General features: G+C 46.8%; 1 protein-coding gene across 2 annotated transcripts in view; it reads left to right on the top strand.

Moving 5' to 3' along the window:
• alpk1 (alpha-kinase 1) overlaps positions 1-17568 on the top strand; it is a 204748-nt gene that overhangs the window by 177470 nt on the left and 9710 nt on the right. For both annotated transcript variants that reach the window (XM_068039800.1, XM_068039809.1), the window contains 2 exons: positions 316-420; positions 13977-16182. In XM_068039800.1, coding sequence (XP_067895901.1) covers positions 316-420; positions 13977-16182 — 2311 coding nt within the window. The remainder of the gene's footprint in view (positions 1-315; positions 421-13976; positions 16183-17568) is intronic.

Raw genomic sequence — 17568 nt, 5'->3', positions numbered from 1 at the left:
TCCCATTTGACTCTGATGTCGGGGTCCTGAAGCTCGCTCGGAAAATCCTGCCCAGGAATTCCGCTGCTGGGTTCTGTACTTTGCCGTGTATTGGCTGGAAGATGAGAGATTGAAATTCTTTCGGTTTATATAGGGTACAGCATGGTACCCAGAGGGTCTGAATAGCAACAGCAGTGCAACCAGTAACCTTGCTGATAGTCCAATGAGTTGCCCATTATTTTATGTTTAATAAGTAATACAAAATGCAAAAAAAATCATTTCATAGTGTATTTAATGATTGAACCAATGCAACCTGACTTTCTATTTGTTTCTCAGATTCTGGTTGATGATTACACTGACCGACTCCTGTCAGCTGCTGAAGCAGGCAAACTGGCTGCTGTGCTCAGTCAGTACACCCCACTCTTTGTGCTAACAAACTTGGTGAGTCTGGTGCCTGTAGCAGGACTGGAGATACATTTTAAATTACTTGCCAAATAGAGGGCAGCCCTTTATTTTTAAATCCACCTAAATTGCTTTCACGTGACAAAATTGTGAACTTCAACCAGCGGAAATGAACCCTAGAAAGAAAATACAGGTCAAGTTCTAGTTGAAGAGTTATTCAATATTCAATGTGCTTTAATGCTTGAAAACTGTTGCAGGATTATTTAAATGTGTTAATAATTACAAAAGCTTTTATTAATCAGAATCGTTTTATGTGCTATTGCCTCTGGAAATCTGATATAGTTTAATGATGGTATTAGGAATTCAGTTGTTTGACTTTGCTTAACCAATATATTCAGCCATGTGGTTTTATAAAATGGAACAAATTTTTCATGCAACTAGATTAGTTTTTGTTCACAATAAATACTATTTGTCATAGTCGAACTTAACTTGGTCAATTGCCAAAACACTTGAGAGTTCTGCCATTGAGAGGACTGCTGCATTGTGATATTGTCCTGCCAGGATATACCCATAATGTGCTGCAGACAGCGAAGATGGAAATTGTTGGGTTTCTTTTCCTGGTAGCCATACAGCAAGATGCTTAGATCACAGGCCTTATAAACCATCAGCTTGGTCCTAAGGGTCAGCTTAGTGTTATCTCATGTGCGTTTCGCGAGTTGGCCAAAGGTGGTAGCTGCTTTCCCTATGTGTGTATTGAGCTGTCGAGGGCAGGGGGAGAGGGGAGGGGAGGGTGCGGGGTGCTCATTAAGAAGCCTTAGAGAAGCAGTTTCAAATTTTGAACCAGGAGGCATGGGGAAGACACAGGGCTGGATTCTCAAAGGGACGCAGTGCAGGCACAATTTCAAAGTTGTGATCCCGGAGGTCATCTTGGGATCCTGACACTTCCAGGACAGTTTTGACTTTTCAAATGGTCAGCATTGGGGAGGGAATGGGAAACCCACTCGCTGCCAAATAATGGCACCTTAAGCTCCTTGAAGAGCTATTAAGGGGCCTGTCTGGTGCATCATGAAATCTTTAAACTTTACTTCTGTGAACCCAAACAGTCCAGTGTATGTTAGTGCACAACCTTCGAGGTCACCATAGGTCAAATAAAGTTTATTTACCTTTGTCTCAAGGCTGTTTTTTAATGGACCTTCTTGTGCCGGTGCTAGTGCTGGACTTTCATTTTTCCTGCATGATCCTTTCATCCTCATTGACGCTGCTGGCCCTTTAAGGAGCTGCCTGCTCTCTTCAGCAAGGCAGCAGCAGCCCCCAACATGGCTGCTGTCAGCCTTTGCCACTGGTGCTAGGCAGGCAGCTCCTGCCTCCTTGAGAGACTTGGTGCCACTAATTGGATCCTGAAGTCGCATTCTGTCCAACTAGGGCATTTACATTTAAAAATTGCATCGCGAGAGTGAGGCAGCAGAGGTGGAGGGTCAGAACCCGGAATTCATCTAGCCTTCGAGTTCCCAACCACAATTTGAAAATCAGGCCTGGAGTGTCTGGGACACGTCAGGGTGTAGCTGTCGTGAACACAGCAGGGAGCCATGAGGAATAATGGATGCACAAGTCAACATACTTAAGAAGCGCTCAGCTGCTCAAACAGTAGCACAGAATTGCTATCGTTGGTGCCTTGTATTTTCGAGCAATGAGTGGTAGTTATCCTGAGAGGGACGTGAAGCTACTGCTATCACTTGGGCATCAGAGGTGGGCAGAGGATTCGCTGGTGAACAAACAAGCAGCAGCTGAGGGAGTTGAGATGGGAACAGGCTACTCTGACATCGGACAGAGCAGCGAGGAGGAGCTGCAGTAGATGCATCCTCCTGGTCAGGAGGAGGCCACAGGACCACAGCGCGGAGCGGCAAGGGGAAGAAGGCGCTACCCAAGATATCAGGTTTACTGCCCAAGGGTCAGCTACCTGCAAATGACAGACTGCCAGTGCCATAAAAGGCTGCGCCCATCCAGACAGTTCTTGGACATTTGCATTTTGGTGCACAATGACCTGAGGTCTTGCAGATACCATTGCAGTACCCTCCCTACAGCCGTCAAGGTCACCGTTGACCTGAATTTTTATGTTTCCAAGTCATTCCAAGGATCAGCTGCGGACCTGAGTGGCATCTCACAGTCAGCAGCTAATCAGGCAGGTCATGGATGCCCTCTTCCAGAGGGTGGGGGACTGCGACCATTTTGATACAGATGGGCCATTGCAAGCACAGAGGGCTTTGCGCCTTGCTGCCATTGATGGATTCCCTCAAGTCCAGGGGTCATCGATTGCACCCACGTTGCCATCAAGGCATCGACAGACCAGCCAGTCAGATTCCTGCACAGAAAAGGCCTCCATTCATTGAATGTCCAGCTGGTCTATGACCACAGGAAGCAAATCTTTCAGGTCTGCGCTTGGCTCCTGGGCAGCTGTCACGATGTCTTCATCCTGCAAGTTTCCCAGGTGCCACAATTCTTCAGGCCAACATCCCGACTCCATGGGTGGCTGCTGGGGAATAAGGGTTATTCCCTGAAGAGGTGGTTCCTGACACCTGTCCGGCACCCAAACACGGATGGAGAGAGGCACAACAACCAAATCCACCTACTAAAATGAAACTGCATTGAACAGACCATTGGCATCTTGAAGATGTGCTTCCGTTGCGTTGACCGCTCGGGTGTTGCCCTCCAGTATGAGCCAGCCAGAGTGTCTCATTGTAATCACTTGCTGTGCGCCGCACAACATGTCTATGCAAAGAGGCCTGGAGCTGGATGAAGAGGAAGACCTGGAACACCACTGTTCCTCGGAGGAGGACGGGGAGGAGGAAGGGGAAGAGGAGGATGACAGTGGCGCTGCAGAGGAGCCCAGTACCCAGGCATTGAAGGATGACTACTGTCCCAAGCCTCACAACGATCGGTAGGCTGACTTGGCCTTAAGGGCCACGCTAATTCAGCAACGTTTCACTTGAGCGCCTCTCACCCCTTATGACAGATGGTTCTGCAACTCACCTTCCATGACTAAGGCACAAGTCTGTTTGAGATCATAGGCAGTTATTATTAAAGGAGAAATAAATGACCAAACAAATTCAGAGAACTTCACCCAGGTTACTCAAAAAGAGCAACTAACGACATGGCACCTTGGGTTCACACCCACTCCTGTGGAGTGCTCCCCCTGTGGCTGAGGATGTGGTGGAGGCAGCCTGCTGCAGTGTATCTGCAGCCGGCTGAGATGCCCGTGGCTTCCATCCTCATCGTGGAGGTGACCGTGGGTGCTTCTCCACAGGCAGCTGTGCCTGCGTTATTGCAGGGGCAGCCTCTGTCACAGGGATGAGGGGCCATGAAGGCGAGGGATGATGTTGGTGCCCCTGAGGTGTGACCCCCTCACAGCCTCTTTGACTTCTTCAGCCCTTTCATGGCGCTCCTGCACACTGGATGAGGCCACCGGCTGGGACACAGCTGGCATCCACTCCGAGCATCTCTGCGCCATCAGCGAAATGGAGTGGTCTATACTACAGAGAATCTCACTCTTTCTGTGCATGTCAATGCACTGCTCCTGCACTCACTCAGAGTGGTGCCGCATATGGCTGCCCAAGATGTTAGCCACTCTCTCAACGGAGGAGCTCATATGGTCAAAGTCCTGAGTATTAACGGAGCACATGTGCTATATGAACTCCTCCATTGTCATGCCATGGCTCTGCAATGCTTCAGGAATCTCAGACATTTGGGAACTCATCTGCCTCTGATGCTCCAGCAAAACCCTCCTTTGTGACACCCGAGGCCCAACATCTTCACCCAGAGGAGCATGGCTGTGTCTGTCCTCCATCCTCCAAGGGGGACTACCCACACCTGACTGCCTCACTCTCCTCCTGCTGCTCAATTGTAATGTGCTGCTCACCCAGTGCTCTTCGTTCCAATCTTGATTGAGGCCCAACCGAGTTGAGTGTGTCCGCACTGATGGATGGTTTGGAGGAGCAATGTGGCGGTGCAGGCTCTGGAGTGTCTCCCCCCGCCGAGGAGGTTGCGACAGCTGGGCTGGGACACTCTGCTGCCGCTGTGCTACTGGCCCTGTGGGAAACGCAAGAAGGTGGTGATGAGAATTCAGGCAACTCAGCAGGTACCTCAGCACAGCCAACCCCATTGATAACAGCGGTTGTATAGCCACAGCGCGCATTGGACAGGAGTTTTCTGCACGCCCTTCACCTGAATATAGAGCTATTAAATGACCCTGTTCTTCACGACTTCCCGTCTCGCCATTGCCCATGTGATGCGACCCTGTATGTATGGTGCATGTAATGTGCACCTCAACCTCCTACATCGCTGTCAGATTGTGCAGGTCCACCACACCACTTGGCGACTGTTGTGGGCTCTCTTTTCCTGCAGGATGAGGAGACAATGATGTTTGAGTGGCCTGGGCTCCCTCTCCTATTACAGCATGACACTGACAAGAGCTGTTGTACTCTTCAGTGATGTCCACTTACCGATTGTACCGCATATGTGAGGTTGCTCAATTCTCAGTGATGCAACGTGCCACTGGATCTGACAATGTTAGGGAGAACTATGGGCACTCAGTTTGCTCAGCTTGTTTGCTTGCTCGGATATATAGAGTTGAAGACCTGCCACTGGGTGTCGCTTGCCCCTCACCTTGCCAGATGTTATCAGGTCATTGAATCTTTTCCAGCACTGGACCCATGCCCTTCTGGTCACTCCTCTGCTGCTGACCTCTGTCGCCACCTCCATCCAGGCCCTTTTGGTGTCTCTGGGCGGATTTCTTCTGCCAGACACACGGAGCAATATCTCTCACCTCTCAGCAAGTGCCTCGGTTAGCACCTCAAGAGAGGCATCTAAGAACCTTGGGGCTGCTCATGGACACCTGCCGTGCCAATGCTGGCCCTCTGTGAACTCTCCTGTGCCATCACCTCAGTGAACAGCAGGCCCTGTCATGGCTGCCACTTGCCTTTTCAAAGGAAATATTCTGGGCAACCCTGTATTGTAAATTTGGGCCCTGGTTACATTACATATCACACTGCCACCTGGCACGTAACAGTCAATCATTAAATTGAAGTCACCACAAACTGAAGTGTCAAGACATGCACTATGCTGAGTTTGTACCTTTTCCCCATGTCAGCACTAACTTGTCTTTGATCTCCCACAAATCCTCCAAGGGTGATGATGGAGATGATGAGGGAGCAGGCCAAGGAATCCTCAAAGGAGGATGAGCACTCTAAAGGTGCATCATCACATGACTGATGCGCACCCTCCACCAGTGTATATGCACACATCTCGGTGGGTACTGCAATTTAGATATCTGGGTTGTCTCATGGTGAGGAGCACATCATGTATGAGCAGGAGCCGGTGCTGGAGACAGAGACAGCAGTCAAGCAACCCTGCCAGAGGACACAGGTCATTCGGAAATAAAAGCAAAATACTGCGGATGCTGGAAATCTGAAATAAAAACAAGAAATGCTGGAAATACTCAGCAGGTCTGGCAGCATCTGTGGAGAGAGATGCAGAATTAACGTTTCAGGTCAGTGACCCTTCTTCAGAAGGTCACTCGAAACTCTGCTGAGCTAGACATAGATGCTGAGGCTCGGAGGTCACCCATGAAGAGTAAACTTGTGGAGCAGCAATGGGAAATGTGTGTGTTTCTTCCAGCATTTCCAGAGGTTGTGCATACTTTTGGATAGAGATTGGAGAAGTCCATCACTAGTATGAGTGCCATTATGTTTCGGGCATTTGTGCTGATGTCCACCTCCATAGAAAGAGTGGCCACCTGCATGGAGAATCAGACTGTGGAAGGCCACTGAGTGCATGCTTGCTCTGATCAATGACCTGTACACTCTGTCTCCCACTTTATGCAGGATAGTGGAAAGCCTCGCCTTGGTGGCTGAACACCTCACTAACATGCAGCCAAGTGCTCTCCAGCTATCCATGTGGGCCATGAGAAGGAAGATGGAGAAAGAGCACATGACAGTGGGGACTCTTCTTAAGACTCTCCCACTTCTCATCCCTTGCCCCTTCCCCCCCTTCCTCAGACAGAGCCACACATGCTGTCTCCTGCCCCTATGACCGAGTCTGCCCCTACACAGGTGCAGGTGAAGCGTCATTGGCAGGATCTTCACAGGCCTTAAAACCCAGATGACGTCCACCACAGGCATCTCAGCCGTCAGAGCAGGAGATCAAGCAGCCTGCCTCCAGCTTAGCTGATGCCACAGTGGTTAGAGCACATAGGAGTCACAGGAGTCAGATGAAAAAGACTAATTAGTTGCACAAGGGGATTAACTTGGGTGTTTATAATAATGTTTATGGTGCTATGTTAATGTTTATTTCAATGAATGAAATAATTTATTGGAACTCCTCATTCTCCTGGTCTCTATAATATTCCCCCACTCACCCTGAGCAGCAGCCTTCAGGTGAATGGTATGATTGGCCTTCATGAAGAGGAAAGGGTATGAATGTTGTAGTTAGATTAACTGTTGAATGAATTGTGTTGGAGAGGGGAGGGCACAGAGTTTCTGATGGTGCTGTCAGAGGTCCTCATGTACTCAGATTAGGTAAAGCATGCCCTGTTATCACGGGCTTCTTTGACAGCCAGGTGAGCGGTTGCAAGTGCCAGCGCCATCTCTGGCACCTCCACCCCCCCTCCTCTGCCACCTCCGTTGATGCAGATCATTCTGCAGTTCCACTCCTATCTGCAGTGCAATGTTGTGAAAGGCACAGCAGACCACAACCATTCTGGAGACTCTTGATGGGGCATATTGAAGGGCACCTCCAGATCTGTTGAGGCATCTGAAGCGCATCTTGTTCTATTATCACCTTTGTGGCCATGTGGCTCCAATTGTATCTCTCTTCTGGTTTACTGGTAGGGTTCCTTACAGGAGACATCAGCCACGACTTCAGAGGGTAGCCCTTGTCTCCGAGGAGCCAGCCACTGTGTGTGGAGGAGTGAAAACCTGGGGGAGATGTGACTACTGCAGAATGAATGAATCATGGCAGCTCACTAGATACCTAGCACAGACATGCATGATCACTTTCCAGTGGTCACAAACTAGAAGCAACCGCCCTCTGTGTCTAACTGACCTCATCGGTGACAATGTGCACATAAATGGTGACCTTGGAGAACAAGGTATCGGTGACCTGGGAAATGCACTTAAGAGCAGCAGATTCAGGAGGTGTCACCTGTAGATTTCTAAAAGAGCCGCTGGCGAAGAGATTCAGGGCTGTGGTGACCCTGGCAGCCACTGAAATGCATGCCCATTTAGCCCTCGTGGAAGGAGGTCTTCTTCCAGGAAAGTGCAGGTGTCAGCAATGACCTACTGTGAAAACCGAGCCTCCTGAGGCACTGTTGCTCTATCATGTTAAGGAAACTCACCCTCTGCCTGTATACTCTGTGCTGGGGGTATTGCCTCTTTCGAGCTGGAGCTCTGTGTCCATCCCCCTGCCACATGGAGATGCTTGTGGCTGCGGAGAAGGCAGCTGCTGTTGGTGTTTTTGCTGCTCCTAGTGCTGCTGGTGCTCTTGCAGGTGTTGCTGCTCCTGGTGCTGTTGGTGCTGCAGCTGTTGGTGTGGCTCCTGGTGCTGCTCCTGTTGCTGCTCATGAGAGGTACAAGCTACTGCTGCATAGGTTGCTCTATGCTGCAGTGAAGGCTGACAGTAGGAAAGTTGAAGATCAAGATGAGTAAACTCCAAGATCGTGAAAAGTACTTCCAAAAAGTTTGAAGTGACCCTCAAGATGTTGAATTCAGGCTCTCGGAACAAATCCTGCAAGCACAAGCCTTTCAATCAGTCCCTGTTGTGTTCTTGCCTTGTTGAAACTGTGGATTTTCACACAGCTTGGGAAACCTGTGCACTGGCTGGTAAAGCCCGAATGCTTGTTTAAATTTACCGTTAATTGCCTCTTTCCATATTTTATATTACTTACCTCGCAGCTCCACGGGCATTCCCTCTGTCCTGAAAACCCACCCAGGTTAAACCCAGAAGTATGCGTGATCATGTCGGGTTCCCGACTCAGTGACACTTTTCAGAGCTTTAACCCCCACTTTCCCGCCCGCACCCAAACCCGCCTCCCATTGGCAGTTAAAGTTCTGCCCCAAGAATGGGTGGAAGATTGCAGCTATGTGCTACATTAGTGTAGGTGCGCAGTTATCTGATGACAGCGAGGTGTCGTCAACCATGCCATAACCCACAGCAAGAACTGTGTGCCCTCTCACAAGCTGCATGACCTTCACTTTGAAAGGGCTGAGAACTTATAGTTAGGGACTCCTACCCTCCTCCAAGTCCCCTACCGTTGGTGGGCAGTGTGCCAATTTTCCCCACAGTGAAAGAGTTTGAATGAGAGGAACGCTAGCAGTTGAAGAATGTGTGCCAACAGCAACAATTAAAACAATAACAACTTGCATTTATATAGCCCCTTACTGTATTAGTGAAACATCCCAAGGCTCTGCACAGGAATATCAGCAAATAAAATTTGACACTGAGCCACACAAGGAGATATTAGAGCAGATGAGAAAAAGCTTGGTCAAAAAGGTTGGTTTTAAGGAGTGTCTGAAAGGAGGAAAGAGAGGTAGAGAGGCATAGAGATTTCGGGAATGAATTCCAGAGCTTAGGGTCTTGGCAGATGAAGGCACAGCCACCAATGATGGAGCGATTAAAATCAGGGATGCACAAAGACGTCATAATTGGAGGAGTGCAGATATCTCAGAGGGTTGTAGGGCTGGAGGATGTTACAGAGATAGAGAGGAGTGAGGCCGTGGAGGGATTTGTAAACAAGGATGAGAATCTTAAAATCAAGGCTTTGCTGGACCAGGAGACAATGTAGGTAAGCGAGCACAAGGGTGAGAGGTGAAGAGACTTGGTATGACGCAGCAGAGTTTTGGGTGATCTCAAGTTTATGGAGGGTCAGCCAGGAGTGCATTGGAATAGTCAAGTCTAGAGGTAACAAAGGCATGGATGAGGGTTTTAGCAGCAGATGAGCTGAGGCAGGTGGAGAGTTGGGTGAGGTTAGAGAAGTGGAAATAGGTGGTCTTTGTGATGGTGTAGCTATGTGGTTGGAAGCTCACCTAAGAGTCAAATATGACACCAAGGTTGCAAACAGTCTGGTTCAGCTGCAGATAGTTGCCCAGGGAGAGGGATGGAGTCAGTGACTAGGGAACGGAGTTTGTAGTGGGCCGATATTTAGTTGGAGGAAATTCCTGCTCAACTAGTACTGGATCTGGGACAAGCGCTGTAACAACTTAGAGGCAGTGGAGGGGTCGAGAGAGGGAATGGTGAGGTAGAATTGGGTGTTATCAGTGTATATAGGGAAACTGATGTTCTATTTTCGGATGATGTCACTGAGGGCCAGAATGTCAATAAGAGCGGGGACCAAGGGTAGATCCTTGGGGGAGCTCCAGAGATAACGGTTTGGAAGTGGGAAGAGAAGCCATTGCAGGTAGATCATTAAGGATGGAACCAGGTAACTGCAGTCCCATCCAGATGGGTGACGAAAGAGAGACATTGGAGGAGGCTGATGTGGTCAATTATATTAAGAGGTGCAGGCAGGTTGAGATGAAAGAGGAGGAATAGTATACCATAGTCATATTCATATTTGTGACTTTGACAAGAACCATTTCAGTACTGTGGCAGGGGCAGGAAGCTGATAGGTGTGGTGTTCAGACATGGTGTTCTGAGAAAGATAGGCATGGATTTATGAGGCGACAGTACATTCGAGAACTTTGGAGAGAAAAGGGAGGTTGGAGATGAGATAGTAATTTGCAAGGAAAGGGGGGTCAAGGGTTAGTTTTCTGAGGAGTGGGGTGATGACAGCAGATTAGAAGGGGAGGGAACAGTACCTGAGGAGAGAGAATCGTTAACAATATCAACTAACATGGAGGCCAGAAGGGGAAGTTGGGTGGTCAGCAATTTAGTGGGAATATGGTTGAGAGAACAGGAGGTGGGCCTCATAGATAACATGAGCTCCAAGAGGGTAAGAGGGGAGATATGAGAGAAATTAGAGAAAGATACAAGTTCATAGCTAGAGCTAGCTTTAGAGGACGTTTGGCCCAGTGGGCTAGTGGAGGAGAGGGACATGGCAGAGGCAGCTGATCAGATCTTAGTCAATCTTAGTGACAAAGAAATCCATGAGCTTCTTGGACTTGTTGCTAGAAGTGAGGGTGGAGGAGACAGGGAGAGGGGTTTAATAAGATAGTTTGTAGTAGAGAAAAAAAACTGGGATTTTTGGCAGAAAAGAGCAGAACCCTTATTTGCCTTATTTGGTCCAGCCAGATCTGGCAGTGAATGGTTAAACCAAATTATTCACCGTATCCTTTCAAGCCTGCATTCCTTGGACTTAAGGGAGTGGAGATGAAGGCCATACCGGGAAAATGACCTGGGTAAGAGAGAGTAAGAGTTAGAATGGGGACTAGGGCATCTGGAGGTGAGGATGTGGTTGAGCAGAAATGTTGTGGTGATGGAGGGCCAAAGGCTAGACAGTTCAGATTTTGAAAGTCCAGTTGGGAGTTTTTTTCTAGGGGCAGACAAAGAAGGCAGTAGTTTGGGAGGGGTAAGCGGGATGTGGGTGGAGTGTGATACAAGGAAGTGATAAGGCATGGCCTTACTGTGCTTGACACAATAGGAGTAAATCAAAGGCATGGCTGTGAATATGGGTACAGATGTTTATATGGATGGAATGATTGAGGCAGGATAGGAGGGAAGTGAACTCAGAGGAGAGAGAGAGCATCTTCTTCTTCTTTGGCCTCCTTGTCTCGAGAGACAATGGGTAAGCACCTAGAGGTGGTCAGTGGTTTGTGATGCAGCGCCTGGAGTGGCTATAAAGGCCAATTCTAGATTGACAGACTGTTGTAAAATTGGTTGTCGGGGCTGTTACACAGTTGGCTCTCTCCTTGCGCTTCTGTTTTTTTTCCTGCCAACAGCTAAGTCTCTTCGACTCGCCACTCTTTAGCCATGCCTTTATGGCTGTCCACCAGCTCTGGCGATCACTGGCAACTGACTCCCACGACTTGTGGACAATGTCTCAGGACTTCATGTCGCATTTGCAAACATCTTTAAAGCGAAGACATGGGCGGCCGGTGGGTCTGACACCAGTGACAAGCTCACTGTACAATGGGTCCTTGGGGATCCTGCCATCTTCCATGCGGCTCACATGGCCAAGCCATCTCAAGCGCCGCTGGCTCAGTAGGGTGTATATGCTGGGGATGTTGGCCACCTCGAGGACTTCTGCGTTGGAGATACGGTCCTGCCACCTGATGCCAAGTATTCTCCGGAGGCAGCAAAGATGGAATGAATTGAGACGTTGATCTTGGCTGACATACGTTGTCCAGGCCTCGCTGCCATAGAGCAAGGTACTGAAGACACAGGCTTGATACACTCAGACTTTTGTGTTCCGTATCAGTGCGCCATTTTCCCACACTCTCTTGGCCAGTCTGGACATAGCAGCGGACGCCTTTCCCATGCACTTGTTGATTTCTGCATCAAGAGACAGGTTACTGGTGATAGTTGAGCCGAAGTAGGTGCACTCTTGAACCACTTCCAGAGCATGGTCGCCAATATTGATGGATGGAGCATTTCTGACGTCCTGTCCTATGATATTCACTTTCTTGAGGCTGATAGTTAGGCCAAATTCGTTGCAGGCAGCCGCGATCCTGTCGATGAGTCTCTGCAGACACTCTTCTGTGTAGGATGTTAATGCAGCATCGTCAGCAAAGAGGAGTTCCCTGATGAGGACCTTCCGTACTTTGGCCTTTGCTCCAAGACGGGCAAGGTTGAACAACCTGCCATCTGATCTTGTGTGGAGGAAAATTCCTTCTTCTGAAGACTTGAACGCATGTGAGAGCAGCAGGGAGAAGAAGATCCCAAACAGTGTAGGTGCGAGAACACAGCCCTGTTTCACGCCACTCAGGATGGGAAAGGGGTCTGATGAGGCACCGCTATGCTGAATTGTGCCTTTCATATTGTCATGGAATGAGGTGACGATACTTAGTAGTTTTGATGGACATCCGATTTTTGCTAGTAGTCTGAAGAGACCACATCTGCTGACGAAGTCAAAGGCTTTGGTGAGATCTATGAGAGCAACGTAGAGAGGTATCTGTTGTTCACGGCATTTCTCCTATAGCTGGCGAAGGAAGAACAGCATGTCAATGGTGGATCTCTCTGCTCGAAAGCCACACTGTGCCTCAGGGTAGACATGCACAGCCAGCTTCTGGAGTCCGTTTAAAACGACTTGAGCGAAGACTTTCCCCGCTATGCTGAGCAGGGAGATTCCACGGTAGTTGTTGCAATCACCGCAGTCACCCTTGTTCTTATAGAGGGTGATGAAATGGTGAATAGACAGGAGACAATAGGAGGGATTTCAGAGTTCAAGTCAGAGGTCCAGTGATGGGATAAAGTTGGCATAGGTAGGGTGGAGTCAGGTTGGCACATCAATGAACTGGTGTCCAGGTTTGAAGGCAGGTGTGGCGGGTGAGTCAGCCAGAAACTATTTGAAGGGTAGAGTATCAGAAAACACACTGCTGAAGGTATTTCCATGGGAATGAAGAGCCAGGTGGTGTGCAAAATCGATCAGGTGGCATGGAATGGGTGAAGTAAGACATGTGGGTGTATGAGGCTGTTAAAGTGGAGGAAGTGGTTTTAAGGTTGTGCATATAACTAATTGCTGTAGTCCAAGAACCAGAGAAACTGTGAGGGTCAGTTAAGCAAGTGTTGCTTTAAGTGGGTGAAGAGTGTGCTGATGCTCAAGGTGGGCAAGGAAGAAAAGACTGAGATGTGCAGTATGGTATTCTTGCCTGGTTTGCTGAGGAGAGGGACCTTTTCACAGCAGTCTTCGGGATATTTACCCTCAGTCCCCATGTCACCTCCTTCCAGGTGGCACAGTGATAATTCTGGGTATGGAATTGACAGCAGCCACACAAAGCCATCTGTTCATCCTGCCTTCAGTGACCCCCAGGAGGGTTCAGAGGTCTGAATGAGTGAAGTTTTGTGTTCTTCCCTGGGTACAGATACTGCTTGAGTAGTAATACCTTTGTACAAGCATATAAAAGTATAGCTGAGACATGCAGTGAAGTTGTTAGAGAATGAAGTTAAAGGACTAAGTGCTGTTTCTTAGCTGTTTGACGCCAGTGCACTGATGGAGAGTAAAGGCTGGATTGCCTTGTTAAAGGCTGCACAGAAGTTTCCATGTAAGTTAGCTACTTAGATCCATTTTACACCAATGCTTGCACCAATGGGAATAACAAGGAAACTCATATGAAACTCCCTCTAAAGGCCACCAGTAGGCAGAATTTTTTAAGGGGTAAGAGTGGTGCAAATTATTTTGAGGAAATTCTAGGCCCAAATTTCCTTTGCTTTGTTTAGTTTTTGTCCAAACAGTAGCAACTTTAAAAGTGTATTAAAATCTCTGCAATGTCTGTAAATAATAATTCGTTTGGTGGATTTGGCCTTTAACCAAGCTACTAATGTGAGTGCTTCCAATGCCATCATGCACCATATTTAAGCCACTGATATTGTGTTAATTTGGAATAAGTATCCTTAACTATTACCAAAATAGATAGAGAGCTTTAACTGTAACTTTTTTCCCCTCTCCTCAGAACATTTATGGGACATGTCTCCTTTCATACAGTTTTAAAAAGGAACAGTCAGAGGAAGAAAGACAGTTCTACCTTTCACAAGCAAAGGAAGCCTTTGAAATAGGTCTCCTTACCAAGAGAGATGGTGAAGTGATAACAAGTAAGCAAGAACTGCATGGGTTTGTTAAAGCAGCTTTCTCTCTTACAACGGTGCACAAGTGGCTCACAGATAAGAGTGAGAATCTCGCAGAGACAAGACGAATATGTAAAGAAGCAATGAAAAAATTGTACCTCTACAGCACTCAAACCCAGGAAACCTTGGCACAGGAAATCATGGGACTGATCAGCCAAGTCAAAGTTCACTTGCAAATAAAAGATATCTCCAATTCTGACGTTAAGTCTTATGTTCCTGACCATTATAAACATTACTGGGATAAGCCAATAGTGAAAGGAAGGATGACCTTTGATAGCATCCTTGAAAGACACACACAGTATCACACAACAATATGCACAGTGTTTGAAAGTACTTGCAGAAGACAACAAAATAGCAAAGAGACCTCAGCATATAGCTGTATAACTGCTTTCAAGACAGAAACAAAAGAATTTGATACTGCTGATGCCAAAGCAAGCACACCCCGCCCTGATAGCCATGATCTTCTTCCACACCCTCTACCAAAAGGGATAACAGCAAGGAAAAATAATAAAGAGTTACAGAGCAGAACCAATGAATTATCAAGTGCAAGCAAATCTGAGAAACAAAACGCAGCCTCTCTAAAAGACAGTAGAGTTCCTTATGGCTGCTTAAGAAATGACCCAACACATATCGCAACAGATGCTGAAACAGAATTGGATGATGTAACATCAGAGGGCAAGCACAATACCAATAAAGGATGCACAGAATTATTGAATGACAGCCAAGGCTCCAGCTCCTCCATGAAATCCTGGTTCAAAGCATCTGAGTCAGGATCTTCTGGCAGCTGGGAGGAAGTGATCAGCGGCAAAGGCAATGGGCTACCCAGGGTTAGAAGGAAGCCATATTTGTTCACTGTGGACACAGAGTGCTCAACAATCTTAACGGATGAAGTCATAGAGCATCAGCAGAGTGGTCACGATATGGATAGCGAAGATTGTGATTTAAATAATAGTGCTTTACAGTGCATCATTTCACCAGTGCACCAGTTGTCTCTACAGTGTACACAAGTTCAAGATTTTTCAACAACTTCAAACACTAATTGTACTCCAGACAATATGAGGAAGAAAAATACTTCACCTTCATCCTGCGAACTGGTTGACCCTGACGAAGAGACTGCTGATGACAATGAAGAGGATAACAAGACAGACAGTTATATTAAGACTAGCAGACTTGATCAAAGTCCTTACTCTCCCTCAGATCCAACTTGTAGAACCAGATATCAAACTTCAAGAACTCATTCAGATTCAGAAAACATTAGGAAAATTATTTACTCATCTTCAGGAGAGAGTGGCTCATTTGAGATGGTTGATTCTGATGCAGAGACTGCTGATGATGTGCAAGATGATATGAAAAAAATGCTTCCAGCCACAAATGAATATGACTACGTGAAATCCGATTGTTTTCAGCTAGATTCAAATGCCGCGAAGCCTACTTCAATTGGCAGTAATAATTCTGTGAGTTTTACAACGAAAAGCCTGTCTTTATCAGATGAAAATGGGTCATTTGAAATGATAGAAGTTGACCCTACAGCAGAGACTGTTGATAGTACAGAAGAAACCAATAATCTTCCAAATACCGAAGGAGCCTCTGAGATTGTACATAAACATCTGGATGAAAACAAGAAAAAAGAGACACAAGATCATGATGCAATCCAAAGGAAGAATAGCTCTGCTCAATGTTCACTACCCAACAAGGAATCTGACAAAGGGTGCAACATAGTGTCACCAACCGAAGGTGACAGACTGAGTAACCAGTTTCTGAACAGCAGCCACAACTCCAGCACCTCTTTTCAGTCGTGGTACAAGTCACCTTTTTTTTCAAGCAGTGGCTCAGACCTTCACTATATGAGTCCATCAGTGAGTTCAAGCAGCAGTTCCTTTGTCTTTCTTTCAAGAAAGAACCAGACATTTGAGAGGCGTGTTATAACTGATGAAGATTATAAAATGCTGTTTGCAGGTGTAACCCACGGGTGGCTTATAGACAGAATTATGGGCACTGGAATATTTTACCCTCAGAAACTAAAAGACACTTGTAGTAAGTTTTTTTTTTCATATTAGAGATGTGTTAATGGTGTTATTAGACAAATTAGAGCAATTTCTATTTAATTATCTCTCCAGTTTATTAATCTTTTTTCAAATCTCAGCATCATGTATTATTTCAGAAAATGTTTCATATCCAAGTTTCCTCTAAGAAAGAAAATCTTACATTTATATAGTGCCTTTCATGACTTCAGATTCTCCCAAAGTGCTTTACAGCTAATCAAGTACTTTTTGAAGTGTAGTCACTATTTTCATAGAGAGATACAGCACCGAAACAGGCCCTGCAGTCCATCGAGTCTGCGCTGACCATCAACCACCCATTTATACTAATCCTACATTAATCCCATTTTCCCTCTCACATCCCCACCTTCCCTCAATTCTCCTACCACCTACCTACTCTAGGGACAATTTTTTTATAATGGCCAATTTCCCTATCAACCCACAAGTCTTTGGCTGTGGGAGGAAACCAGAGCACCTGGAGAAAACCCACGCGGTCACAGGAGAACTTGCAAACTCCGCACAGGCAGTACCCAGAACCGAACCCAGGTTGCTGGAGCTGTGAGGCTGTGGTGCTAACCATTGTGCCGCCCTGAAAAATTGTAATGTAGGAAATATGGCAGCTAATTTACACACAGCAAGCTCCCACAAACAGCAATGAGATAATGACCAAATAATAATTTTAATGATGTTGGTTGATAAATATTGGCCAGGACATCAGAGAGATTCCTTACTTTGATGATCATAAGAGTAAAAGGAACATAGATAATATTTAACTTACATAATTCATATCTCATATGAGATATGGTTGGGCCTAGGACAGGGCCCTGAAGTATTCCTGCCACAACGTCTCAGGGCTGAGATAATTGGCCTCCAAAAACCACAAACATCTTCGTTTATGCTAGCTATGACTCCAACCAGTGGAAAGTTCTCTCCCCCACCCCACCCACCCCACTGCACCACAACAAGAGTTTTACTGCACAATAACCATGCCTCCCCTGCCCACACCCCATTATCTGCCTTTTACTGATGTCCAGTTATTTGAGTTTCTGTGTTCCTAGCCAGTCTCTTTGTTCCTCCTTGCTTTCTATGCAGCCCAATTCTCCTGTGCCACTTCTTTTTGCTCTGGACTGGAAGAGAAAATAGTCAGTAATAGTTTATAAATTGTCTACAAACATTACAAATGGAGGGGCCATTTCAAACTAACCTGCTCAGCGGGAAACCTCATGGAAGAGCAAAATAATGCGGATGCTGGAAATCTGAAATAAAGACAGAAAATGCTGGAAATACTCAGCAGTCAGGCAGCATCTGTGGAGGGAGAAACAGAGTTAATGTTTTAGGTCAATAGCCTTTCATCAGAACTGATGAAAGTTCAATGATCTGA

This window comes from Heterodontus francisci, chromosome 1 (genome assembly GCF_036365525.1).
Source record: "Heterodontus francisci isolate sHetFra1 chromosome 1, sHetFra1.hap1, whole genome shotgun sequence".
In the NCBI taxonomy this organism is placed as follows: domain Eukaryota; kingdom Metazoa; phylum Chordata; class Chondrichthyes; order Heterodontiformes; family Heterodontidae; genus Heterodontus; species Heterodontus francisci.
The sequence above is the reverse complement of the archived record's forward strand: the minus strand, read 5'-3'. Positions and strand labels throughout refer to the sequence as shown.